The sequence below is a fragment of the Cyrtonyx montezumae genome, unplaced genomic scaffold, assembly GCF_038088225.1.
Source record: "Cyrtonyx montezumae isolate F1298 unplaced genomic scaffold, pur_monq_1.0 scaffold_29, whole genome shotgun sequence".
Taxonomy (NCBI): domain Eukaryota; kingdom Metazoa; phylum Chordata; class Aves; order Galliformes; family Odontophoridae; genus Cyrtonyx; species Cyrtonyx montezumae.
In genome coordinates this window covers 30,129-56,939 of record NW_027072033.1, presented here as the reverse complement: position 1 = coordinate 56,939, position 26,811 = coordinate 30,129, and the positions used below count along the sequence as shown (strand labels likewise).

The following is a 26,811-nucleotide window of genomic DNA, read 5'->3' as shown; positions in this document are numbered from 1 at the left end:
GATTTCCAAGTTATTCCTCATCATCCTCACATCTTTCACTATTCAGACACACTCCCACTACGCACATGGCTGCAAATCCTAGCTTGCTGTGCCAGGAGCACCCCTGCAGCGGCAGTCTGGGCACTGCTGTTTGCGTACAGCTGCAGAACTGCCCTGTGTTTTGGGATATAGGACTTATATGTAATAAACTAGAAACAAGAAGACAAAACCACAAGCATTAACACGCTAATGTGAACAACCTGCTGAAGCTCTAAGCACAATATATATATATATGAGAAAAAAGAAGGGTGACCCCCTGCACTCCCCGGTTCAGGGACCTCCCGGCACCTCTTAGAGGCCAGCGCACACCCCAACCGCCATAACGGCCGCCTTTCAAAGAGCACACGCCCGCCTGCCCGCCCAGCCCCGCAGCTAATACCCACCCCGCGCGCCCCTCCCCAGTCCCGCGCGAGGCGGCCCCTTTAAACGGCGCGCACGCTGCGGCGTTACCATTGGCCCGGGCGGCTCAACAACAACAGCGCGCGCCAAACTGAAGACGGATGATTGGCCACGCCTCCTCCTTCTCGTCCCACCCACTCGCTCGCGGCGGACCAATCAATGAGGGAGCGAAGCGCGGCGCAGCGGGGTGGGCCCGCAGCCTGCGAGCGCACTCAGTTTCGAATTGCGCCGGTGGGCCGGGCGCCGACCCAATGGGCCGGCAGAGGAGAGGCCTGGGCCCCGCCCTTAGGAGGCGAGTCCTTCAGCTTCTCGCTGTGCGATTGGCTGATGGCAGCTGCCGCTCCGCGACGCCGCGCTGGGCTCAGCGATTGGCTACGCCCAGGCGCGAAATGTAACGCGGGAAAATCCCGGGCTCAGTGCGGGTGTGGAGGGATCGCGGCGCTGGAGGCGGCGGTACCTCTTTGCGCTTCTCCGGGACCGAGCTGCGAGCGGGGCCGGCACCGCTTCGGAAAGGTGCGGGGGTGCCGCGGCTCCCGCGATGTCTGGGGGCTGCCGCTGACTGCGCGGGTCCGCTCGGGGGTCGCTGCGGAAAGGTAGAAGGCGCCTAGAGTTGGCGATGAGCGGCTGAGGTGCTGCTAGGCGGTGCCGAGCAGGGCGCTCCGCGTGTCTCCGTCCGTCCGTCCGGCGCGGACGAGCCGAGCTTCCCGTGCCCTCGGTCTCTTTCCCGCAGCAGCCGGTGCAGCCATGTCGGAGCGGCCGCTGGGCCCGCCGGTGGTCTTTTGCCAGGACTCGCCCAAGCGCGTCCTGGTGTCGGTGATCAAGACCACCCCAATCAAGCCGTCCCCACGGCCGGGCGGCGAGGAGCCAGCGTCCGCCCCGCCTGTCCCCACCAGTCCCGGCTTCAGCGACTTCATGGTGTACCCGTGGCGCTGGGGCGAGAACGCGCACAATGTCACCCTCAGCCCCGGCGGGCCCGCCGCCCTCCCCGGCCCCTCGTCTGTCCAGCAGCCCCGCGGGGTGGTGGCGGGGGATCCCACCCGGGACGATGAGGACCCAGGCAGCCCGAACGGCGGTGGACGGCGCCAGCACTTGAAGGTAAGCACCGCGGCAACGGGGGAGGGCACGGGCGGCGGGAGGGCGCCGGCGGAATTAAAGGGTGGCCCCATGCCGCCGCCCCTCCCCCGCCTCGCCTCCTCCCGGAGATTTAAAATGAGATCACTTCCGGCAGTCTCGCGCGCGCTGCGGGGGCACCACCCGTGGGGGCGGGGCCGTCCGGCCGTCCCCCTGCAGGGCCGCCCACAACTGTCGTGCGGGTTGGAGTAACGTCCGCGCGCGGCCGACGTGGCTCCGCCTTCCCCGGCCGCGGCCCCAACCAGCTGTGGAGGAGCCCCATTGCAGCTGGTGGGGCTTCGGTTCTGTGCATGTGCCCTCTGGACCGCGCTGCCGAGGGCGGAGAAGGTCTTAGGGGAGGGGGGATCCTTACTGAGCTCTTGGAATGTCCTTAAGTTACCGATATCGTCGAGTTATGACAGCTGCAGGCAAGTTGCTGTGAAGGTAGCTTCTCGTTTAGCTTTGTTTCTGGCTTCTGGGGGAGCACAGCCCTTCAACGTCCTGCTTCTCTCTGCACAGGATGGCTTACGGCGTGGCCGGCCGAGGGCAGACACAGTCCGTGAGCTGATCAATGAAGGAGAGCACTCCTCTAGCAGGATCCGTTGTAACATCTGCAACAGGGTGTTTCCAAGAGAAAAGTCACTGCAAGCACACAAACGCACTCACACTGGTAAGCGAGGAGGTGAACAGCTGACATGGGCAGGTGACCAATCAGCTGAGGAAGAGAAAAATAAACACCTCAGTCATCAGCTTGTGATTGTAACAGTTAAAGCAATCATGCTTCTCTCTTATGCTTGTTTGTGCAAGCAAGGGAAGGTCTTTCCAACCTTCCTTTGTGACAGGTGAGCAGTTTGGCATTAGAAACACCTAGTCTAAATTCTTAAGCTCCTCCTTCCACAGATCCTCTTACAGGGAGAACTTGGCATGCTGTCCTTCCTAGGAATTGTTTTAGTTATATTCTCCCTGCTGAAACTCCTGTTTCCTTCTTGTTTGCACACTTTTCGAGTACTGATCTTCTGAAGTGGAAAAGGAATTATTTAAAAATGGCTGGTAACTTGTACAGTGGGGTACTGGATGGCTTAAGGTGGAGGAAAACAGCTCTCCAGTTGACTCTCCTAACATCTTCTTGTTTAGAGTTCACTTTCTGGAACAAAGGTAATCACTGTTAATTTACAGATCTATGCCTATGGAAAAGTTCTAGAAGTAACTTCTGACTAAGATCCAGTATCAACTAATTCAGTACCCTGACAAACTGGAAGCAAAAGGGAAATGTTTTTGTATCTAGTTAGTACTTTTTTTTTTTCCCTTGTAAGTTGTAATTTTTCACTTTTTTTCTTTTTGGCAAAGAAATGTGAACTATGATTTTGTATACCAACATAGTCAGAAGTCAAGTGGAAAAACAAAAAACCTTGGCTCCTACAGTTTTTTTTTTTTTATTTATGACTCAACTGTGTAAGGCAAATTTAGTTAGTAATCTTAAGCACAAGTTTCCTCATATTCTCGATGCTTTCATTTCACGTGCTGGAATCAGCTGTTGAACTTGTACGTTAAATATGGATGACTTAATTGAGCTGAACTTACCTGGTGTTACTCTTTTGGCTTTCTAAGTCACTGTTACCTTTGTTTTGTCATCCTTTCTGAGCAGTGCTTTGCGTAGTGGAATGCAATCAGATTCTCTTCAGACAGGAAGAAGATCCCCTTTATTTATCTCAGTACCTTTTCATTGCACTTTGCATGAAGGAGTCATTTTTAATAGCTGGTTGAAAACTTCTGTAGCTGGAATAAGTTTTTCTTGTTACCTCCACTTTGCCATTACAATTTTGTTCAGTCTACTAACAGTGATATTTCTGCAACTTCATATGTTGCTATGTTCTTAACCTCAGTTATTTTACCCTAGTTAAGTCCATGTTAATGATAAAACATCTGTGGTTACAACTTGAGTTACATTATTTATCTATTTACCAATTTTACTTTATGTATTTCTTGCTTTTTACATAGGAAAAACTTATGTGATAATGTGTAAGAGGCTTACCATAGAATCATAGTATAACCAATGATTGGAAAAGACCTACAAGATCATCCAGTCCAACTGTCCACCTATCACCAATAGTTCTCTCTAAACCATGTCCCTCAACACAATATCTAAATATTCTTTAAACACCTCCAGGGTCGGTGAGTCCACCACCTCCCTGGGCAGCCCATTCCTGTGCCTGTCCATTCTTTCGGAGAAGTATTTCTTAGCATCCAGTCTGAATTTCCCCTGGTGCTACTTGAGGCCATTCCCTCTATTCCTATTGCTAATTACAAGAGCAAAGAGGCCAACCGCAAGCTCACTACACCTCACTTCATGTGGTTCAGGTAGAGCAATAAGGTCTCAGCCTCCTCTTCTCCAGAATGAATCTTCTCCAGAATGAACAATCCCAACTCCCTCAGCTGGTCTTCACAGGACCTGTGCTCCAGACCACTCACCAGCTTCACTGCCCTTCTCTGGAAGTGCTCTAGGGCTTGGATGTCCCTTTTGCCATGAGGGGCCCAACACTGAACACAGTACTTGAGGTATGGCCTCACCAGGATTGAGTACAGGGGACAATAACCTCACTGCTGCTGGCAAAACTTACTTCTGATCCAAGCCAGGATGCCACTGGCTTTCTTGGCCACTGGGCACATTGCTGGCTCATGTTCAGCTAAGTGTTGACCAATACCCCCAGGTTCATTTTCTCTACACAGCCTTCCAGCCTCTCTGCCTCAAGCCTGAAGTGTTGTCTGGGGTTGTTGTGTCCAAAGTGCAGGACCCAGCGCTTGGTCTTGTTGACCCTCATCCTGTTGGCTTCAGCCCAGAAATCCAGCCTGTCCAGATCCCTCTGCAGGGCCATGTTATTCCCAGGCAGATCAACACTTCCAGCCAATTTGGTGTCATCTGCAAAGTTACTGAGGGTGTACTCACTGCCCTTATTCAGGTCATCAGTAATGATATTGAATAGGACAGGCCCAGTACCGACCTCTGGGGAACACCACTCATGACTGGTTGCCAGTAGATTAAACTGCATTCATCACCTGGCCCTCCAGCCAGCTCCTTACCCAGCCAACAGTGTAACTGTCTGAGCCATGGGCTGCCAGCTTCTGCAGAAGAATACTGTGGGAGACAGTATCAAAGGTTTGCTGAAGTCTAGGTAGACTACAACAACAACCTTTCCCTCATCCACCAGACTGATCAGTAGATCATAGAGGATTAGGTTGGTGAGAGAAGGACCTGCCCTTCATGAACACATGCTGGCTAGGCCTGATCCCCCAGTTGTCCCGCACATGCAAAGTGATCTCCCTCAAGACAGTCTATTCCTTAGCCTTCCCTGGCACTGAGGTCAGGCTAACAGGCCTGTAGTTTCCAGATTCTCATTACAACCCTTCTTATAGATGGCAGTCACATTGGCAAGCCTCTAGCCCTATGGGATCTCACCAGTAAACCAGGAGCACTGATAAACAAAACCACAATATGTTGTTTCATTGTTTCCCTTGGGGTGGGGAGGAAAGGTATTATCTAGCAGCCCTGAATGTCTGTTCGTGGGTTAAAGTTGATATCTGATGTCTAATGCACTGAGGCTTTTTGAGTACACACTAGTGTCTGAGAATGTTAATGGAGAGCTTGCTTGTGTAAGCCTTAAGCTGGAAGTGATCACTGGTACTATGACTCTGCTTTTCTGTTCAGCTTTCACAAATCTGTTTTGTTGTTATTTTTAAGGTGAAAGACCTTATTTGTGTGACTACCCAGATTGCGGGAAAGCTTTTGTTCAGAGTGGGCAGCTCAAAACTCACCAGCGTCTCCACACAGGGGAGAAACCTTTTGTCTGCTCAGAGAATGGTGAGCCATCAAATACTAACCTGTGGCTTTTAGAATCGAGGGCATCTAGTACTGAGAATGTATGCACATTCACATTGCAGCAATCTATCAAAGCTTTGGACCTTAACTTTGGGAGAGATTCCAAGGAAGAGAGGAACTAGAATGACCTTGGTAATAATGCAAACGTATCTATGAATTGCCTGTGTTGTTACATAAGTTGCCAGTACTGTTGTCAGTTGACACTGAACTATGAAATGATTAGGCATCTATCTCTTGCAGGTAGAATTTGCTGTTTTCCTCTAAATCTCACTTTTTCTGTAGTGAAGAAGGATGGATTCAACAGCATCTGTATTGACTAGATATGCTTTCATGGTGGTTGACTGCTTTCCCTAACATGTTTTTCATTGTCAATTTGTGTTTTTTAAGGCTGTTTGAGCAGATTCACACACGCAAACCGCCACTGCCCCAAGCATCCATATGCCCGACTGAAGAGAGAAGAGCTCACTGACAGACTGAATAAAAAACAGACAGCTGACAATAAAGCTGTGGCTGAATGGCTAGAAAAGTAAGTTTCTTTAGACAGCCATGAAAGTGGCCTGAGAAAGCACTCTATTCTTAGAGACAAAAAAACAAACACATGTACACACACAAAAACTAAAAAATCATCCAGCAAAGAACAAACCAAAATTGGTATGCCTCTAGTGTTATTCAGTCCAGCCTTTAAGACTCATAAAATCTAGCTTTGCAAGATTCCTCACAAGACTTCTTTTTTTTCCTCTGCTTCATTGTTTCTTTGCTTGAACAACACCTGTGAACACCTTGTTAGTGGTTAGTCTTCCTACTGCATTTCTAAGAGGAATGAGAATAGGATATGCATGAGTTGCCTGCTGAGGATACCATGTGACAGCATGATATATCACAGAAGTTGCTTGGATACTTCATATTTAATGCAAATAAAGGTTTCTGACAGCTTAAATAGTACCATGAAAAGATCTGAAAGATGAAGAGTAAATGCAGTGCTTGGTCATTTACAAGGTAAAAAAGTTGATTGTTTTGCCAGTTTTGAATGACTGCGTGTGCTGAATGTATTTTAAAAAGCATTCCTTGTGTTTAACTTTGTAGGTACTGGGAGACCAGAGAACAGCGTGCTCCTGCTTTGAAAAGTAAAACAATCCAGAAGACTGATCAAGAACAGCAGGACCCAATGGAATATCTTCAGTCTGATGAAGAGGATGATGAAGAGAAAAATAGTGCTCACTCAGCTGCTCACCGCCGCCGCCTCCAGGAACAGCGAGAACGAATGCATGGAGCTTTGGCTCTAATTGAGCTTGCAAACCTAGCTGTGACACCTCTGCGACAGTAGATACAAATGGAATTTGCCTATACAAATGTACTTCCTGGTGGCACTTAACCAGTTAGATCCTGGGCATAAGCTAAGCACCTTATTTGCTTGTTATAGGCTGCTATTCTGTAGAATTTATGAAGAATGTTGTTGCTCCATAACATGGGGTAAGAGAATTGCACTTTTTGTAAGGTTAAAGATAGCTGTAAAGTTTCTAAGTATTTTTGTAAATAGGGGACTGCATAATGCAGGGTTAACAAAGGTCATGTAAGAAGCTAGATTTTGCAAGGTTAACTCATTTGAAGCAGTTTTCACAGGAAGCACTTTCTGAACAGTGTTTGTGATTAGCAGGATGGTATGGTACCTGTGGCCAAAGAAGGCTGACAAAAAGAAAAGTATTTATCTGAACTATTTAAGCAAATTTATATTAAGTGGTAGGTCTGAATATACTGTAAGAACCAATGAAAAATATTTTTCTGATGTCAGTGCATTTTTTTTTACCTTGTGTCACTGAGGTAGAAGGCAAAGCTTAGTTATTGTGACTTGTAGAGGGGAAGAAACTGCTTCATGCAGATAAGTAGAATAGTTCACAGTATTCACTGTGACTGAGGTATGAGGCTTGACTTGATATTTTACATTTTCTGATTTGATCTCAGCAGAATCTTTTGGTAGCACTTGTTATTCCTAACCCATGATGTTAGGAACTTTTGCACATTGTTGGTTTTATCTGAAAATGATTAGTCTTGCAAAGTCTAGATAAAGGTAAACAATTGGTGATATTTTTTCAGATGCTTTTGGACCCTGTATTGATTTGGCACTTGTTTTCGTTAATAAGGGGGTATTTACAGGGTGTTGTGGATTTGTAGTAAACTATTTTAGATCTTTTATTAGCAAACACTAAGTTTTAAAGTCTTGCTTTTACATGTTTATTAGCACATAGAAGCCCCTGTACTTTTGTGCATAAAGCCACCTTATTGCTTTACTTAAGGATAACATGCCAATTTTGTGTTCACTAACTTTAGCACAGCTATCAGTTAAACACTGCAGAAAAATATTCACTATACATCTAGAAAATAGGCTTCCAAAGATAGTTACAAGTGTGTTAACAGAGTGATTTCATATATTTCCAAGATAAATGAAGTTACAGAACGCTGCTTAGTAAACTCAAATGCTGTTATAAAATGTTTAGTGAGATATTTTGTTACTTGTTGAATGTTGTACACTTCTGAGTACCATTGGGCAAGGTAATCTTTTTCTGTATTTTGCTTGGGAAACAACCAGAGAATCACAATATGCTAACAGTATATTGTTTTGAAAGTGAACTTTTTTTTTTTTTTTTTTTTTTTGCAGTTGAGCTACTGCTTTAGGGGATATTAAATATTTACTGTCCTGCTTGCTCTTAACTCTTCCTTCCCACTGGTCAGAAAATTCAGATGAGAAGGGAAGCCACTTTCTCTCTTGTTTAAATGAGAGGAAAATGTTACCAGTCGCTAGATACAGACTGACTAGATGCCTACAGCTTTTCCAGAATGGTAGTTTCTTTACATCTGAAAAATACGACTGTTGAAGTGTGGTCTTTGTTAATCTCTTGTGATAGAAAATTGTATTAACCTAGTTTGTTTATCATTATGTGTTGATGCACTTGACTTGAGTCATTGGATATAAAAAAAAAAAAAAAAAGCTTATGGGATACAATTAGCATTGTACTAGTTACATGGTTTAATGTTTTCAGCTCCTAAACTCAGTTCACATCAGGCTCATATAAGTCTTTTGAACTTAAAAGTATGTAACACTTCATAGTCATTCCTGGTGCCTAAGCCTATGTAAAATGGATAATTTAGGATACAGGTTTATCATTTTTCAAATGATATGATATTCACTTTTCAGTTTGCAAAGAGCCTGATCCCAAATGAGCCCTCAGTGAAAATCTGTTTTTCCCATTTGTATCTCAGAATTGCTTCTGAGTAGTATATATCCAGTTGTTGTAATTGCCAGCTGGTTGCAGAATGAAGTCATAACTTCATTAGGACATTTTTTTTCCTACAGACAGCTGTAGTGCTTTGGTCAACTTGAAGAGTCTTTCGGTATGATACAGATGCTGAATTCTACTTAGATGTAGACAAAATTCAGACATTTCAAGCTGTTTTATGTTGTGACAAGTTTTTGTTAAAATATCAAGGTAAAAAATTGAGATGTGGAAGGCTGCTTTACGTATCAATTACATTCAAGAAATCTTGAATTAGATTACTGTTTGGCAGCTGGAGTTAACAACAGATCAGTGAATGTGTTGTCAGTGAATGTGTTGTCACTTCAGTAATTGCTTTGAATAAAAGTTTGGTTTAATTTTCAAGTTTAGTCAGTGTGTGTGCTGTTTTAATTTTTCCATTCTCCCTTTTCCTTCCAGCCCAACATTTCACAGAACTGAGCTGGTTATTTCTCCCATTGGTTGAAATTTTACCCGAGTTCACCACCTGCAGCATGTCCTGAGTGCCCTGTCCCTGCTTCTTGTCCTGCTCTCCACTCACTCTTCCACTCACTTGACAAAACGTTGAGAATTTTTAAAAACAAAAATTTTGAGGCAACCTGGAACAACTAACCAGATGGGCTAGAGGCTGGAGCAGCTGTAAGATCTGGGCTGTGATAACTTAGAGCTGTGTTTGGTTGCTTTTAACTCTAAGGTGCTCATAGACACTAGAACTCGGATCTGCTCGTACAGAACTGGTCCTAGAGGAGAACGCTTAGGAAAGGGGTACTGCACTTCCACGGGAGTACTTTTCTGACGGCAGGGGGGCGATACGGAGCGAGAGGCTGCGTCGCCTCTCAGGCCGACAGGGAGCGGGTACAGCACCCGCGCCACCAGGGGGCGCCCCGCAGCCCTTCCAGCGGGGCCGGGCCGGGCCGGGCCGGGCCGGGCTGGGCTGCGGCAGCTGCCCGAGTGCTGCCCGGGCGGGGCCTCGTCCGCCTCCGCCGCCCGCCATGACCGGTGCAGGAGGGCCGAGGGCGGCCGCCTTGGCGCTGCCTGGGGTGCTGTCGGCCGTCTTCTACGGAACGTGCTCCTTCCTCATCGTGTTGGTGAACAAGGGCCTGCTCAGCGCATACAGGTGAGGGCTGTTGCCTCCCCTCGGTGCGGCCCACCCCCCCTTGCGGGTCGCGGCGGCGCGGTGCGCGCCCCCGACGGAAGCGGGCGGTAGCGGGCTGCTGGAACTCGGAGCGGGAGAGGAGGCGCGCGCTTGGACGGCGGGCCGCCCTGACCGGCGCGGGGAGCCCTGCGGGACGGGGCGGCTCTGCCAGCCGACGACTTCGGGGAGTGCACGGATCGAGTCCCAAGTGCTGTGGTGATTTTGAGTGCTGAGCGTGACAAAGGGTGCGATAGTGACATTTCCCCTGCCGTTGTTGGCAGGGCGCAGAAGCGGAGATGTGCAGGGTGCACACCAGCCGCTCAGCGCCTCGCCTGGGCTCACGCTGCCTCTGTCCGTGCTGGGGTCCCAAAGGGAGTTTAGGTCTGGCTAGATGAGGTCCTGAGGTCCTGACGTGATTCTCCGGAGGTCCGGGTCTGTCGACATAGCGATCTCCACACCGACAGTAGTGCAGCATCAGAGCTGTATATTTTCCCTCCCAGAGGAAAGTGCGGTTTAGTTCCTCCGTTCAGAAAGCTGTCACGTCCCACGGACGAAACCTTTGCTCAGTCACATGTGAAAGTGGTTGTTTCCTGGTAGCCAGGAGGTTGTAAGCAACCAGCTAATGTTAAGGTGCTGATAGGCACGGTTGTAATATACTTGAATAAAACACTAAATATACTTGAATACTTGAATAAAAGGAGATTTCCCCACTTTGGATCACAGCCATGTGCTGAACCATGAGAAGTACATACATTCAAATGTTAAGTGCACAGCAGTCCAGTGAAGATGACTGCGCTCATAGGATGTGGCATGTGGGCTCTGTAGATCACTCAGGGCAGAGCTCTGTGCACTGCTGTGTATGCATGCTGCTAGCTGTGTCCTTGATGCTGACAGTCATCTGACTCTCCTGGAAGCACCCTTCTTTTCTCAGGCAGCCAGAAAAACTAAGTGAACTTGAGTAGGTCTCTTAATCATACGTGGAAGACCTGCACCTTTGGCTTGCTGGGGAATTCCTTACAGAATCACAGTCCTGTACCTGCATTCTCAAACGGACATTGCTATTATAGCATAAAGCAGTGAACCCTAGCAAATAATGTGTTTGTATTTCACTGCATACATAGAAAACTAGCAGTTGCTACAATGCTTTTTTTAATTTTTAATGATGTAAATTTTCAGGGAGAAAGTAGAGACTCTTAGGTTCTTCATATTATCTGCTAAGGTTCCTGCTTTCTTAACATTCAAGCATTTTTGCTTTCAACTGAAACTGAGAGAATATGGCAGGAATTTAACCACATGAGAAAACAATAAATGTTTCCACAACATTTTCATAGCTACTTTATTCTTACAAATACACGTTTTTACTGCATTTGGGCTGTGGAAATAAACTTTCACATTAGGGAATTGCCCTGTACAGTCAGTCTCAAGACGAGTAGTGTATACATGAGGCCAGTACAAGACTTAGGCTTTGTTAGAGTTCACCAAGTATGTAACCTTCACTTAAAATAGACCAAAACCAATGATGTGTTGAATATGGCTTGCATTCTGCTGCACAAATACTGTAGTAGGACTTCAGTGACTGTTGTGGTTCACAAGCTCTTGTGGTCATCCACATGTGCTAGATTTAAACTCCTCTTTTATTTGATTTTATTTCTCTCTTCTTTATACTTTTCTACTTTCTTTGGTATTAAGTGTCTGTTTATGTTTTTCAGATTCCCATCACCAATTTTTCTTGGAATTGGACAGGTATGTTCACAAGTAAAGCATACTATAAATACTCATTATTTAGTAAGTTAAACTAATGAAAGCATAAAGATACATTGAAAGGTGAAATCTGTTGTACTGTGCTGCTTCTTTTATTAAATGCATGGTAAGAGTGATTTGTTTTAGAGAAATGGTGGAAATTTCATGTCACATCTGACAGCTATACTGTAGAGTGCTTGTAAAGTTTGCTGTGCAGTAGTGTGAGTGAAGGAGGGCTTGATGCATCCATATTTCTCAAACATCTGCACTTCTCTGGGAAGCTCACATTTCAGCCAACACCAAGGAGAAGAAAATATGGCAATACTTTGTATTAAGGGCAATGGTATGGCCTTGTTTGTTTGCAGGCCGTGACTCGCTGGCATTTCATCAGTACAAACTGGGTGAGGATCTGCTGGAGAGGAGTTATGCGGAGAGGGACCTGGGTGTTCTGGTGGCCAGCAGGTTGGCAATGAGCCAGCAGTGTGCCCTGGGTTCCTTAAACAGAGCGTGGCCAGCAGGTGGAGACAGGTGATCCTCACCCTCTACTCTATCCTGGTGAGGCCTCACCTGAAGTACTGTGTCCAGTTCTGGGCTCCCCAGTGCAGAAAAGACAGGGATCTCCTGGAAAAAGTCCAGCAGAGGACCACGAAGATGATAAAAGTCCAGGAGCACTGCTCTTTTGAGGAAAGGCTAAGAGACCTGGATCTGTTCAGCCTTGAGAAAAGAAGACCCAGAGGAGAACTGATCAGTGTCTTTAAAAATGTGTCTAAGAACTTCTTCACAGTGAGGATGATGGAGCACTGGCACAGGCTGCCCAGTGGCATTGTAGAGTCTCCTCTGGAGATATTCAGGACCCGCCTGGACGCCTACCTGTGCAACCTGGTCTAGGGAGCTGCTTTGACGAGGGTTGGACTTGATGATCTCTAGAGGTCCCTTCCAGCACCTACAACTCTGTGATTCTATGATTCTGTGATTTCTATATTTGTTGTCCAGTTATTCCAAGATTTCCTTACCACTTTGGAAGGAGCAGATAGCAAATACATTTATTTTTTCTGCCCAAGTGACCAGCATTAAACTCTTAAAATGTTGAAGATGGTCACTTTTATTCATTCTTATCATACCTTTATTATTTATTGTTCACTTTACTGTCAAATGAGCAATATACATCCCTCCTTTCACATTAACAAAAAAGCTGTATGAATGATTTTGCAGACTAAACAATGCTGTGTGCAAACAGCATGATTGTTATAGGATCATGCCCCATTTTATTTTCACAACTTATTAAGCACTCTTTGTGTCACAAGATACAACTAATTATTTCAAGCCATAAAACTTTGTTTATCTGTATTGTACTTTAAGTAAATAACAGGCAAAAATTTAAGAATAAAACATTATTTCAGTTTATACATGGACACATGTAGTTCACTGAAGGAAATACATAATATCTAGCATCTGTCAAATGCACGCAGAGATTTTGTTTTTGAAGCAGTTCTTCCAAGATACATTATGATTTTGTTTTTATATGTCTTCTTGTTTTTTGTTTTTATTTAGATGGCAGCCACTATACTTATCTTGTATGTGTCAAAACTAAAAAACGTAATACAGTTTCCTGATTTTGACAAGAGTATACCCAGGAAGGTAAGGATTACCAAGTTTGTGATATTAATTAGAAAATGTTGCCTTCTGTAGTGGCTGTCTTTTCGCAGGGCTTGGAAATGTTTTTTCATTTCATTTCATTTCATTCCATTCCATTCTATTTATTGTATTTTATTGTATTTTTTACTAAGACAAGATATAAAAGAAGAAAACAGTTTTATATTTATTTATCATATGTGATTATCTGCATTTTTTTCATTCAGTATTTGATTATATAATTTTCATTTCACTGTTATATTCTTGCCTTCTGTCTGCAGAGAAATCCAGTGTCATTTGGTAATGCAATACATAGGAAAAGATGCTGTATCTTCATACAGCTGGATGAGCTTTTTCAGATTCCTGAAGTACTTTTTTGAATGTATACAGCTCACTGCATGGTCAGTGGGAGATCTGTGCACAAAATGAAGGAGGAAGTGCTGCTTGAAAATGGGAATACAGCATGTGATAAATCAATAGGAAACAAATATGTCATAGACAAAAAATTAACAAACTGCAGTTGTATCCAGATGTAAGATTTCAGCTGGAAACAAGGATCTAAAATGCCCTCACAAAACACTATAGGTAGGTTCTAGCTGCACTGTACAGTTCATAAGTGTGTGTAGTCCAAAGACACAGGAGAAAGAGACGAAGGGAGACTTTATTTTACTATTTCATATTGGGAATTAGGATTTGAAATGACTACAGAGTTTATTTATTCATTTATTTGTTTAGCATAAGCCTTCATATTGATGACTTGAAGAATGCCGCTGATTATTTCTTCAGCGATATAGTTATTTCCCAGCTCTGCTGCAGAGTTTGGCTAGCCTAGCTTTTCAAGCCAGCATCCCTTTTGCAGAATTTTGTTTTTCAATTTTTACTATGAGTGTGTCTCAATTATTGATTGATGCAGTATGTTCTTAATGCATGTTGAAATCATCAATATTTTTGGTTTTAGAAATGTCATAGAAATATCTGTAATGTTGATTATAAAATGCATTTTTTCTTCAGTATGAACGAAGGTTTCCCAGTGAGTGGTTCTGACTTCCACTTGTAAAATCTTTTTGAGACTTTAAGAAATGTCTTCCCTCCTCACCTTGTGTTGATCCCACTACTCTTCCCTGCTGTAGCAATTATTTTAGCATAAGTACATACAAGAGCATTAAGAAACACATTCCTTTTTGAATGCCTTAATAACATATGTCCTTTGGAAGGCTTTCCTAGATGTACTGGGAACACCTAGTATTTGCACATTGCTTGCAGTTCTGGATTTGATTAGCCACAGTGAAGCAGCTGAATTGGTCTTTGTTGATATATTTACTTCTGAAAATATCACTGATTTGCACTCTTTTGACAGCTTTTGCTTTCATTGACACCAAGATTAGCACTGTGCTTAATTCCTAGACTGGTTTACAGCCTCAGAACTTTCAGCTAAAATTCTGAAGTAGCAAGGTTCTTTTGTGTGAAATCTTTGAAGCTCTCGAGCCATTTAAAGAAAATATTCCACTGATTACTGACAGGATGAAGTTGATTGCTATTTTGCCTTCACAGTAGATGATTTCAGAGGAAACAGAATGTAAAGTCAGCTCTGTTTTCACCATATGAAGATAGATAATTTTGATGGGCTGAGTATACTTGTAGTCTTTTCACTTTGAGCTCTTAACTTTAGTTAAAGCTGTACTTTTCTCCTTCTCTACTGTAAAAGAAAGACATAATTTTAGCATAGATAAAATGCAGCTCATTTATCTTCTGTGTTTTTTTAGCACACACAGCTTTGAGAAAACTTGTTTTTTGACAAACACAAAACCTCCCAGTTTTATATGCACATATAGGCACAGCAACACCAACTATTAAACACAATAGAGTATGGGAAGTGTTTTGCCTTCTGACAGAAAATCAGACTAGATGTGCACACTGCCTTTGTTCACATTTATTATGTTGGCTTGTTTTTATCTTCTGCAACGTTTCTACAGTAAGAAAATAACAGTTTTGGGTGGCAGCTATCTATTATGTAGGAGTCCATGACTTCTACATTTTGTTATGGCTCCAAACTTCTGTTATTTTTTCTCTGTATTGAGTTATACCCCCTATATTTCTATAAGAGTCAGTCTTGTTATGGTAGAAGAAATGGTAAGAGTTTGGTTCAAAGTAGTGAAGTATAATTTACCCCTAAATATTTTTCTTTCATTTCTAGTGTCTCACCTAACATAACTCATTAGGTAGATCTAAATTAATTTATCTTCCAGGCATATTAATATATGCAAAGTGTTTAGAGAAGCATACCTGTAGCTAATTCTTTTTTTTTATTCCACCTGTTTCCTTGCTTATTTTGTTACTCCTATTATTGTTACTTTTATACCTGAAATCTAAACATTAGGATACATATTAGTCTGAAGGTGGTAGCAATTAAAATAAAATGGGTTAAAATTGAATGTAAATTAAATCAGTCTTGTTAGAGATAAATTGCTTTTGTTCTAGTGAAATCAGTGAAGTCATAAATGGTAACCTGAGCAAGAGCTGTTGATCAGTTTGCAACAGTTACATATTTTCACCTAAAAAAACCCCACCAAACAAACAACACAAAAAGAAACCTCTTTCTTGCTCAAACTTGCTAAACCATATCTAATATTACAGTTCTCAAATTCTGTCAATTAAAGTTTCTCAACAGTACTTCAATATATAATCATCTGAGTTGTGCTTTTAATTTTATCACAGTTGTTTCCTCTGCCTCTGATTTATGTTGGAAACCACATAAGTGGATTATCAAGTACCAGCAAACTCAGGTATAGTAAGTTATAAATAAACTGCTTAGCTTATACCCTTTTCCTTTGTGAGGGTAAAAATTGCTGAGGAAAGACACTGCATCTATCTCTCTTAACACCTATTGCTAGTTTTAAACTTACCCAAACATTTGACCTGTTTTGAAGATGTGTGCTTTTTTTAAGAGGAGCTTCGCCAGACCTGACTCAAAATCACAGTATTCCTCCATGACAGTGAAAGCACTTTACAGGATCCTTTCCCCTCCTACTCTAGTGTTCAGTTTTTCCTAGGTGACTTATTCATAGGACTTGAAAACTGTAATAAATTTTTAAATGAAGAGGAATTTGAGAAAGATTTATATGATGATGATGTTGCAGGTTATTTAGAATACTCACTATCCAGTGTATAGTGGGGTGACAGCAGTGGTGTTGCTTTGCTGAGTCCCAGCAGGCTGAGGGGAGACTGTGGGAGGGTTTGATGGTTTCTCTGTGCCGATAAGCATAGATCATAGAATCACAGAATGGTTTAGGTTGGAAGGGATCTCAAAGGCCACCCAGTTCCAACCCCATTGCCATAAGCAGGGCTGTCACCCATCAGACCAGGACCCAGGGTCCCATGAAGCCTGGCCTTGAAATCCTCTAGGAGCGGGGCATCCACAGCTTCTCTGGGCAGCTCTGGGCGCCACCACTGTCTGAGTAAAGAATCTCTTCCTTATATCCAATCTAATTCTACCCTCTTTTAGTTTAAAGCCATTCCCTCATGTTCTGTCTCCATTCTCCCTGATAAGATGCTGTTTTACCTATATCCCTTCAGAGCAACGGGATGTCTACTGGCTTGCTGCTGAATTCACCCCTGGGTTTAACCCAGGGGACACAAGCAAGAGGAGCTTCCATGCCAGTGCTATGAAAGTATAAATCGTCTAGGGGACTTTCTGTAATAGATTGAATGACCAAATTTTCTACAGAATAGGAGTGCAAAAGCATAATGGCTATAGCAGAATTTGAGGTCAGGGCAATGCCATTGCAGCAATTTCTTCTATGTGTTTACAGGCTTTTAAACCAAAACTGAGGAGTTTTTTATATTTGAAGTATTTCATAATTTTGAGATGCTGAGAAAGAAAATACTATGCTTTTTCTTTGTTTGTATTGCTTTTATCTAAATAATAAATTTTCTTCCACTAGCAGCGTTAGGTAGTAATATTCTGCAGCTCTCTGTTATACACGCACAGAACTATTGCTTTGAAGGTCTCTTCAGGTAACCCCTTCTACAGCAGCACTGTTCTTGGTAGTACTGAAGGCACCATGAAGAAGAAAGTAGTTTCAATTCTGTGAATGCTCAGATTGTGAATAATTGTTCTCTCCTGTTTCCCTAGCTGTAATTTTAGTTGCTGTTGTTGTTTTGTTGCTTTAAATACAAATTCAGCATCTCTTCCACCTGTGTGTTGTATCTATTTTAGCTTTCCTGTTCATATTTTTGTAACAGAGAAGTAACTATGGCAGTGTTGTTTCTGCCATTAACATTTTGTTACTGCTTGTTTTGCTACATTATCAGGAATCTGCATACATCATGACTTGCTCAGCTGTCTGTAGCATGCAGGTGATCTTATGCATAACTTCCAAATATCTGTTTCAAAGTGTTTAGAAACAGTGTTAAGATTTGTAGCATAGTGAAGTTGTTGGTCGTTGTTTGAAGCAGAGGGTTAGTTGGTCCAGATAGCAGTGCTGTCATGTGCTAGTGTTTTCTTGAATTAATAATTAAAAAAAAAAAAAAGTTTCAAACTGCCTCACTTAATGCAGACCAACATTAGGTTGTTTCAAAGTTGCTTGATATGTTCTGTCTTTCATGCTTCCTGTACATTTTTTTCCTCTTGTTTGAAAGTACCATTTATTTACTAAATGTGTGTTTTCTTTTTTGCTGTGTGTTTTCAGAGACGCTTTTGTTGCTTGTCCTTTATTCCTACAGTAGAAATTATTGTAACTTATCCTGCCTATGATTTATGCAGAAAGGTCTATTTCACAGGCACTTAGAAAATAGCCTTTACCTTCTATTTCAGTACTATAGAGTGACTTTTTAGAAGGTAGCCAGTTGCAAGCTGTTTTACAAACTGGCAAATCTTGTTACTTTCAGTGATTTGGTTATCTAATCTTTTTCTAGTGTCGTACTGACATTTTCGTGTTTGGTATGTGACTAGGAATTTGTTTTGCTTGCTTATTGCTGGACTAGTGGTTTAATCCACTGCCTAGTAAAATTAGATAAGAATGAGACACACTAATGCTATTCATTTGACACTGCTTGGATTTTATTTTATTTTACTTTATTTGACAGTTTGCCGATGTTCACGGTGCTCAGGAAGTTTACCATTCCACTTACATTACTGCTGGAAGTCATCATACTTGGGTGAATTTTTTTTTTTCCTTTTCTTGTTAAGATGCCTTTAGTTTAGACCATACAAAATAGTTTACTTGTCACATCTCATGAGGATATTGAATGAGTGACTTTTACTGGCAAAGAAAGAGAAACAAAGGAAGTGGTGTTCTTTACTTTTTTTTGAAGACATGGATATATGCACTTTAGTGAATAAAGGAAAAAAATTGCCTGCTGTCATTTACATAACTTATTCTCCTAACAGTTGTACAGGGATCAAGAAAGCGGAACATGAATTAGATGCTTCTTTTAGTTATTTTGATTTCCTCCTTTAAGTCTTGCAGATCTTCAAGCTGTTTAAGGAAGATAGAAAGTTATGTCTCAAAACAGTGATGATGGTATGACAGTTTGTTCATACAGAGTAGCCTTCTGAGTCAAGTTTTGAAATATACCAGTTTGATGAAGCAGAATGGTATTTAACAGTATGCTATTAGGTCAGAAACTCTTTTATTATAATTACATTTGTTATTTTTAATGAGAAACTGAGAATTTTATGTTACTGCAACTTGGAATCACTTGTATATATGATTTCATTTGTAATGACTTGGAAGAGCAGGAAAGTAAATATGTAATACTGTCTCTTGACATCGTAGCAATATTCAGAAGGCTTGCACATGAATGAAACAAGATCAGAAAGTGAAAAACAGTTTGGTGAAGCTGAGCCCAAGCAATGTGAGAGTGATGATTTGGGAAAAGCTTTTCAAAAAGCCCATAATTTGATTGTCATTTCCTTTCTGGTTGAAGCTTCTTTTTGTGATCAAAATTGATTTGATTCATATGTGGGGATGCACTCATATTCTTTTCTAAGTACAAATTCTCACAGGGAAAGCAGAAGTTGCTATATTTTCTTGTTTACCTGAGGATTCCCTAAAGCAAGTGAGGAAAATGTGAGTCAGTGTGTTTGCAGGATTTCTCCAAGAGATACCTTTTGTTTTGATAGATTTTTTCTCAGAGGCCACCTCAGAGCTGGAATCTGGCTGAATCCCTGAGGGATGTAGAAATACAAGGCACATGTGTGATGCAAAAATACTTAATACATTTTTAAATAAAGTAACGTAGCTTTAAGAAGCAGAATAGTTTCACGCTATGCTCTTCCCTACTCTGTGTCAGGGCTAATATAGACAGACATATTGAAGAATATCATAAGCTGTGCTTTCTGCTACAGATAAAACATTTCCAAAGAAGTATATATTTTAATAACTTTGTGCTGTACAGCATCTTCTCCAGGAAAGGTGAGCAAACTACACAAAAGATGTACAGTGATTTTTTTCTTTATTGAATGGCTTGAAAGCACTGAAATAGATCCCATATGAACACCAATACAGAATTGGTTATGATTTGTTCCAACGCTGTTATTTTAAATCTTTAATCTTTACTTCAAAATTTATCTGGTAGCAGAATACTTACAATACTTCTACCATCTCACTTCTCTGTGCCAAAATCTAAATCTGTGGGCCAAAACTTCTCATAGTCAGTCACACTTCAGTAAGGTTTTCAGGACTTTGTCTTCTTGTTAAATATGTTTTGATTACTAATTAATTTGAAACTTTTCAGACAGAGAACCCTTTAATCTCAAAATAGTGTAAATATTAGCGGTCTAATTTCATCTACAGGAAACATTATCCACTGAATATTATCATCAGCGTATTTGCCATCGTTCTTGGGGCTGTCATAGCAGCTGGGTAAGGTTTTCATTTGTTTACACTCAGTCATGTTATGAGAGGGAGGGGCAACAGGAAAATCTTCTTCCTTGTTAACTGCCAAATGGCCCTAAGCTGATCCACTTACTTCAGATGAATTTGATTTGGATAATCTCTCTACTGATATAGTTGGGAGGTGCAGGGTAACAAAGAGAAAAAACTGATCTCCAGCTGGGAGTACTTGGGTGCTTCTTTTTCCACCCCTAAGACTTCCATGTTTGCGGGATAACAGACATAGCAGGTTAAAATTAAGTGAGAAACACTGCCTTTCTTTCATCATCAAAAATATATTAGTTCTCAGTAGAAATAATGATCTTTTAGTTATCAAATATTATTTTTGAGTAAGACAGTATCTTCTTTTTTATGACATCTTTTGTGACTTTTTATAACTTATGACAAGTTAAAAAAAGAGATAAGCTCACAAAATACTTCCTTTGTTTTTCTCGTATTGAAAAATTAACTTAAAACTTTAATTGAAATGTAATGTTATTTTTTTATTTTGTGCTTCACTTTGTACAAAAGTAAATAAATTCCGTGTGCTGTGACTTGGATATAGCTGTGTCCTATTAAATAAATGACGTTATATGTATGAGGTAACTAGTCAAAACAGAAAGGATGACAGTATGTCCTGACTTCAAAAACAAGTAGTCAGATTTTATTCCCTAGCTACTTCTTCTATTAAAAGAAGTAATAATTGGACAAGTTGTCAGGATTGAGATGGGTGGAATTTTTCAGAAAATGAAAATCAAACTTTTCCTGCTACTTCCGTAGTGAGTTCTGGGAAGTCTCTGATGACCCTTTGTGATCATTCTGTGACTGGAGAAGTACAACATACAAAGGCAAAACCTGCAACTGGCTGGATTTCTCTTGCAATTCTTCATTTACAACACTTCTCTAATACAATATGTTGTACAATATTTGTTTATTTACAGTATGATGTCTTTCCCAGGTCTGATCTATCTTTTAATCTGGAAGGCTACGCCTTTGTATTATTAAATGATATATTCACGGCAGCAAACGGAGTTTACACCAAGCAAAAAATGGATCCAAAGGTACCCATAGTGTCATTAGATTGAGTTTAACATTATGACAATATGGGTAGTAAATAATTGTACTGCTGTGAATTAATAAGTAGTTTTATGTACTTTTGTATTTGAGTTGATAGGTACACTTATGCATCATTAATGCAGAATAGCCTGGGAAAATCTTATGATGAGAACCTGAGAACAGGCTTAAGTAAGCTGTGCTTTACTTTTTCTCAGGTCCTTTAAGCAAACTTTATAGTGACTTTACAATGATTCTTTTTTGTTTGTTTAAATGAAAGACAAAAGCAAATTATGTAACTCTAAGCTTGATATTTATCAAAAGAATATAATTTTTTTGCTAGAAACATGCTTTAAAATGATGTTTATGTAAAATAAAGTTGTGAGACAGACTTGCCCAGTCTGAGTCAATAGCCATCAAAACTGCTATCTTCGTGGGCTGTCCAAAAGCAAATCCACAACAAATATTATTATGCCTAGGAAGTAAGCTGTACCTTCATACATATGTTATATAAGTATTGAGCAGACAACTCTTTAAATACAATGCCATGAAAACATATCAAGTCATAGCACAAAGCAGTTGAGTGATTTTGGATATAATTTTTGTCACTTTTGTGGGTCAGTCTGCGCAGTGGAAATGTGCAAAATGCATATTTCATTTTAAAGCAAAAACCAACCTGCAAAGATTTTGTGAGTAATGTGACTGAATCTGTAGAAAAGAGAGGCTGATTATTCCTTCCTGTGATCCTCTCCTGCCTTTCACTTAGGCAGATTAACAGTGTTTTTATGGCATCCCTCAAACTGCTTGAAGTTACCCCACTTATTACAGGTGCTCCACCTGAAAGTCAGGCTTCATTAATTTCTCTGTTATGATATCCTCAGGGAGCCACCCTGCCCTCAGCTTTGAGGATGAGTCTGCAGTAGATGAAATGGGTAATCCCTGGGCCAGATAGAAACTTACCTGCAGACTAATACAGAGCATTTCTGGACTTGTGCCTTGGGAGGTTTATGTGTAGCTGGTGCTGCATAGAGACTTTTGAAGGTATTTTTCTGGGCATTCAGACAAAGTAATTGAAATGGAAGCTCTTCTCAGTACTGAGCACTGTGATCAATGATCATTAGCTTGTTTTTCAAATTGCAGCACATTACATTTTAAGTACTCATTTGCAATAATGTCAGAAGAATGGCCAGGGCAGTGTTTAGTGTTTTGCTCACAAATGACTTGTATTTCCAAACACCATGTTTCATTGCATTTTTTTACAGGAGTTGGGGAAATATGGTGTCCTTTTCTACAATGCTTGTTTTATGGTGGTTCCAATGCTTATTATTAGCTTTTCTACTGGAGACTTTCAGCAGGTAGATACCAACATATTACATTTCATATTGATAATTGTTTTTAATCATATTTTCTTTTCTTTGATTTGTGAATGTTATTATTCATTTATTTATTTATTTTTGTAAGAGGTAATCCTACTTCTGTGTTCATGGCTACTATTTGTAATTATTTGACTTGGACTTTCCCTTTACAGGTAAGAAGCTGTAATTATTTACTCTAAGGAGAAGCTGATGCCCTTAGAAAAGTCAGTTTTAAACTGACTTCAAGTTCGTGCTGATGTGGGTAACTTTGAACTAACCAAATTAAAATAAGACATTCTAGAGCTGGTAGAGATGGAGAATGATCTGTGATGTTTCTCTGTGACTGTTGTGTGGCAGTATGTGTTTGTTTGCTGTAGATGTCGTTGAAGAGCAATCTTCAAAGTGATTGTTTTGTGTTTATTAGTCTTCATTTGATGGGAGGCCTTAGTGATGATCATTTAATCTAACTTTGATGTAAAAAATGTAGGCTCAGACTTGAAAGGTTTCATGAATGAATCTACAGTATGAAATAGATTTCAAAAAGATTATTCATTTGCTTATCTCTTCCTTACAGCAGCAGTATTTACTGTGCAGTCATAATGTTGGTATCTCCTTCAACAAGTATAAAAACAGATTCTATATGAAATACATATTTGTATTTGTTACATGCAGTGTGCAGCTTAGTAGCTGCACTACTATTCAGGAGGAAACTGAATTATGTGTCTAGGTGTTGTTAGTGCTGTCATCCTGTTGTTTCTGAAGCTGAATGCATCAAGTTGCTTTGTATAGTTATATAATCATTTTATAATGTGAAATTAATGTATTTTTTGACTTAATGTTAACTACATTTTGTATATCTTAGTAGTTAATTATATGTAATATAATTCTTTCTTTCCCTCTCTCTGTTTAAACAGGCAACACATTTCCAGCAATGGACAGATTTTTTATTTATCTTCCAATTCCTTATTTCCTGCTTCTTGGGGTAAGGACTGGGGGTAATCAAGTAAGATGCTTTAATGGCAGCGTTTTAGATTGCAAATCTCAATTGTAAGACATACTTATAACGTTTGTTAAAATTCTATGTATTTGCCTACCAGCTTCTGTCTTGCTTTTTAATTTTTTCTAATATTGTAAATAACTGTTTTGGTGCTGCCTGTGTTATTTCACCTGTTATCAACAATATGACATTTAGCTTTCTTACTTTCTTGTACACAGAGTCTCTCTGTCCCAAGAGCTGGATAGCTCTTTTGATAGTCTAACTACTTCTGTGCAGTTAATGCAATATAAACCGTTTAGTGTAGGAACTGTTTTGGTATGTCTGTTCTTTAAAGTACCTGGGAAAATATGGGAAACTCAGAAGTAATGAAACAATGCTTTATTCCTATAGAAACTGCAGAGTTAAGGGAATAATAAAGTATGCTAGGTCCAGTTCTGCTCTTTCACATTACCAACTCAAAAGTCAAACCGCTTTCAAATACTGACATTTAGGAAACATGCAGAACAGATGATTGTGCTAGAGATCAAGAGGCACATAGCAAGACTTCCTTTTTTTAGGTTTGTATTTTGATTAATTTGCATACACACGAGATGCAGCAGGTGGGGATGAAAACCCTAGCAGAATACTAATTCTTGAAAAAGATGGAACATTCCAAAATGCTGTTAAATTTTTGGGATTCTGGAAGGAACTTATAACATTTTCTGTTTTTTGTTGTTGTTGTTTTTAGGTTTCTTCTAATGTATTCTACTGTCCTGTGCAGTCATTACAATTCTGCACTTACAACAGCGGTAGTTGGTGCCATCAAGGTGAGTTATGGAACAGGAGGGAGGTGAGAGTGCTGAAATACACAAAGAACAGCATTGTCTCAGCAATGATCCTGATTATGCTTTGAGCTGGAAACTCATAAACTGAGACACTGATTGTATGATAGTTATATTTTACGTTTTGGAGTTCCACACTCCAGAGTGACCTTGTTTTTCTTTAGTTAAAGCTTAGGTATACCCGGGAAAGCAATGTGAGTATTGACTTATTTTTATTTTTATTGAGTTGAACCGGTTTTAGTTAAAAAGTACACATGTATCACACTTCATTAGGTACTTTCACCTACTGCTGTTTGTCAAGTTTTTTTTTAAGTTTATCAAGGTTGTCTAGGCAAATCCACTGCAAAATGATGTGGACTAATCCATTTTTATTTTGGGCTAAATGTATTTCTACTGCCACTGATAAATAGAGCATTCATAGATTACAAAATAATCTAAGCTAAGCTGTAGTAACAGCTGAAATAAGGATTTTATTGCTTATTTTATTGCTCTACTGTTTGAGAACTTGTATTCTAGCTGAATAGACTTTTTTATTATTATAAAAGTTCTGGGTAATTTGATTAACACTAATGCATGCCCGATTTAAAAACTGAATCTGGTGTACTCACAGTCTATACTCTGTAACCTGCTGTAATTTAAAAGCAGTGCAGCTTTTTTTAAGTTGATGGGACCAAGATGTCTGAGCTGGGAAGGCCACATGAACACCATTTTTTTGCTTGTGTTTGGAGAGGAGCAAAGACTTGCAGCCCAAGAGAGTTTTAGTTAAAGATGAAGTTTGTTTATTTGTGGGCCAAACAACTATTAGCATTCAAACTAGCATAGATGCAGAAATAACAGTCATTTTTGCTTTCTGAACAGTAATTACTCTTTGAAATGGCTTGATTTACTTTTAAAGTTGAGAAACACTTTTTTTTTTCTCAGTAGTCCCCAGTAGAAATCAGTAGAAATGATGTCAGTTGTTCAGGTTAGCTGATAAAACATTTGAAACTACAAGTGTTGGTAAGAAAAATGTAAAAAATCATTGGTAAAAATGATCACATAGTTCTGTAGCTTTTCTTCTTTCTACAAGGGCTAAGTTCAGTTTCCCAAAACTGACTGGGGGGGGGGGGGGGTGATGATGACTCTGAGTTTAAATTCTGACTGCCTTGAATTTGAGCCAAGTGCTTTGAATGCATTTTATTAGGCTAAGTAAAGAGACAACCCTTTAAATTCACTAATAAAGAGCTTTTATTGTAACTTTAAAGTGTACTCATGCTTGAGAATGCAAAACCTGCTTTTAAGCAGTGGGTTTTGGCTTCCCAAAGAAGTACATTATCAAAGGGTGGACATAGTTCCATTTTTGAGTATTAGATAGCTAATTTTCTTTTTTTTATTTATTTCTTCTGAACGTCATTCTCAATGCCTTGCTGACATTTAGAAAATGCATTGATTTTATTTAGGTGTTAAATTGTCCAAAAGGCAATCACGAAGCTAATTTAAACACTGATTTTAAAGTATATCTATTTCCTTAGAAAAGTAAGTTAATCAGTGTCGTTTATGTTCTTGGAGACGTAAACTGACTTCAGTAAATGCACAGCTTTTGTTTTCCTTTCAGAATATATCCATCGCTTACATCGGAATCTTGATTGGTGGAGATTACATTTTCTCCATGTTGAACTTTATAGGGCTAAATATTTGGTAGGTGGATCTTTACTTGTTAAAGCTGAAGATTTCTCAGTGAGATGCAGTTTTGTATTTTGTTTGATTTGGCCCATTTTGGTGTTGCAGTTTGGAAAGTACTGGCCTGAGGAGGCCCTGTCTCAGGATATAAGTTCATAGCAATTAGTTGTGTTTTTTCATCTTAATGATGAAAATGGAGATAAACTCATCCTTTTTTATGAGTAGTTTTACATTGGATCAGTTATGAGCTGTGAGGCTTCCAAGGAAAAAAAAAAAATTGGTATGGAAAATAAGAACACTGACTGAACAAGTTACTTTTGTTAAAAATGTTTCAGAGATGTTACCTTTTATGTTTTGGTGAACTCTTGCACCTTGTATGAATCTGTTGAAGCAACTCATAACTGTTCTTTGGAGACTCAGTACTGGTTTCTGGACATTTCTGAGGCATTCCTAATTTTTGCTATCTGGCTTTCCTTCATCCTTAGGAAGGAAGAGTACGTATCTGTAAAATGGCCGTGTGTACATACTGCATTAGTTATCTCTGAGACCTGTGTTCATTCTCTTTTCTTTAGTATGGCAGGAGGACTGAGATACTCCTTTTTAACCTTGAGAGTAAATGACAAGCCTGCACAACCTGAAGATGAGGAGAATGTACTTCCTGAGTCGAAATGTTAGCCAAGAATCCTACCTTGAAAGAGACTGAAGATGCAAGTATGTTTAGCACTGCTGAGAACAAAAAGAAATATATGCTGGAGCACATCTGTAATGAGGGAAAAAGTATTCTCCCTCAGTTACCATAATGTCTACACATCTTATAGGTTCAGAAATATTCTTT

At 40.5% G+C, this 26,811-nt stretch overlaps 2 protein-coding genes across 2 annotated transcripts; both read left to right on the top strand.

Moving 5' to 3' along the window:
* Positions 1-870: 870 nt before the first annotated feature.
* On the top strand, positions 871-7,310 carry ZNF367 (zinc finger protein 367). Its single transcript, XM_065740583.1, has 5 exons — positions 871-1,533; positions 2,068-2,218; positions 5,285-5,404; positions 5,810-5,948; positions 6,506-7,310. Exons 1-5 carry the CDS (start codon positions 1,183-1,185, stop codon positions 6,744-6,746), a joined length of 1,002 nt encoding a protein of 333 aa, XP_065596655.1. The 5' UTR covers positions 871-1,182; the 3' UTR covers positions 6,747-7,310.
* Positions 7,311-9,701: 2,391 nt separating this feature from the next.
* On the top strand, positions 9,702-26,811 carry SLC35D2 (solute carrier family 35 member D2). The gene is made up of 12 exons (XM_065740582.1): positions 9,702-9,826; positions 11,554-11,587; positions 13,136-13,222; positions 15,932-15,999; positions 18,302-18,373; positions 20,014-20,082; positions 21,050-21,152; positions 22,407-22,499; positions 23,414-23,481; positions 24,224-24,302; positions 25,912-25,994; positions 26,549-26,811. The coding sequence occupies exons 1-12, from the start codon at positions 9,702-9,704 to the stop codon at positions 26,649-26,651; spliced, it is 984 nt and encodes a 327-aa protein (XP_065596654.1). The 3' UTR covers positions 26,652-26,811.

Excerpts from the sequence above, each read along its gene's own strand:
- SLC35D2 (XM_065740582.1), top strand. The coding sequence starts at position 9,702 with ATGACCGGTGCAGGAGGGCCGAGGGCGGCCGCCTTGGCGCTGCCTGGG. Across the intron at positions 18,374-20,013 it reads CTGGAAGTCATCATACTTGG|GAAACATTATCCACTGAATA; the intron begins GTGAATTTTTTT and ends TTTCATCTACAG. Across the intron at positions 22,500-23,413 it reads CTACTGGAGACTTTCAGCAG|GCAACACATTTCCAGCAATG; the intron begins GTAGATACCAAC and ends CTGTTTAAACAG.
- ZNF367 (XM_065740583.1), top strand. The coding sequence starts at position 1,183 with ATGTCGGAGCGGCCGCTGGGCCCGCCGGTGGTCTTTTGCCAGGACTCG. Across the intron at positions 1,534-2,067 it reads GACGGCGCCAGCACTTGAAG|GATGGCTTACGGCGTGGCCG; the intron begins GTAAGCACCGCG and ends CTCTCTGCACAG. Across the intron at positions 2,219-5,284 it reads ACACAAACGCACTCACACTG|GTGAAAGACCTTATTTGTGT; the intron begins GTAAGCGAGGAG and ends GTTATTTTTAAG.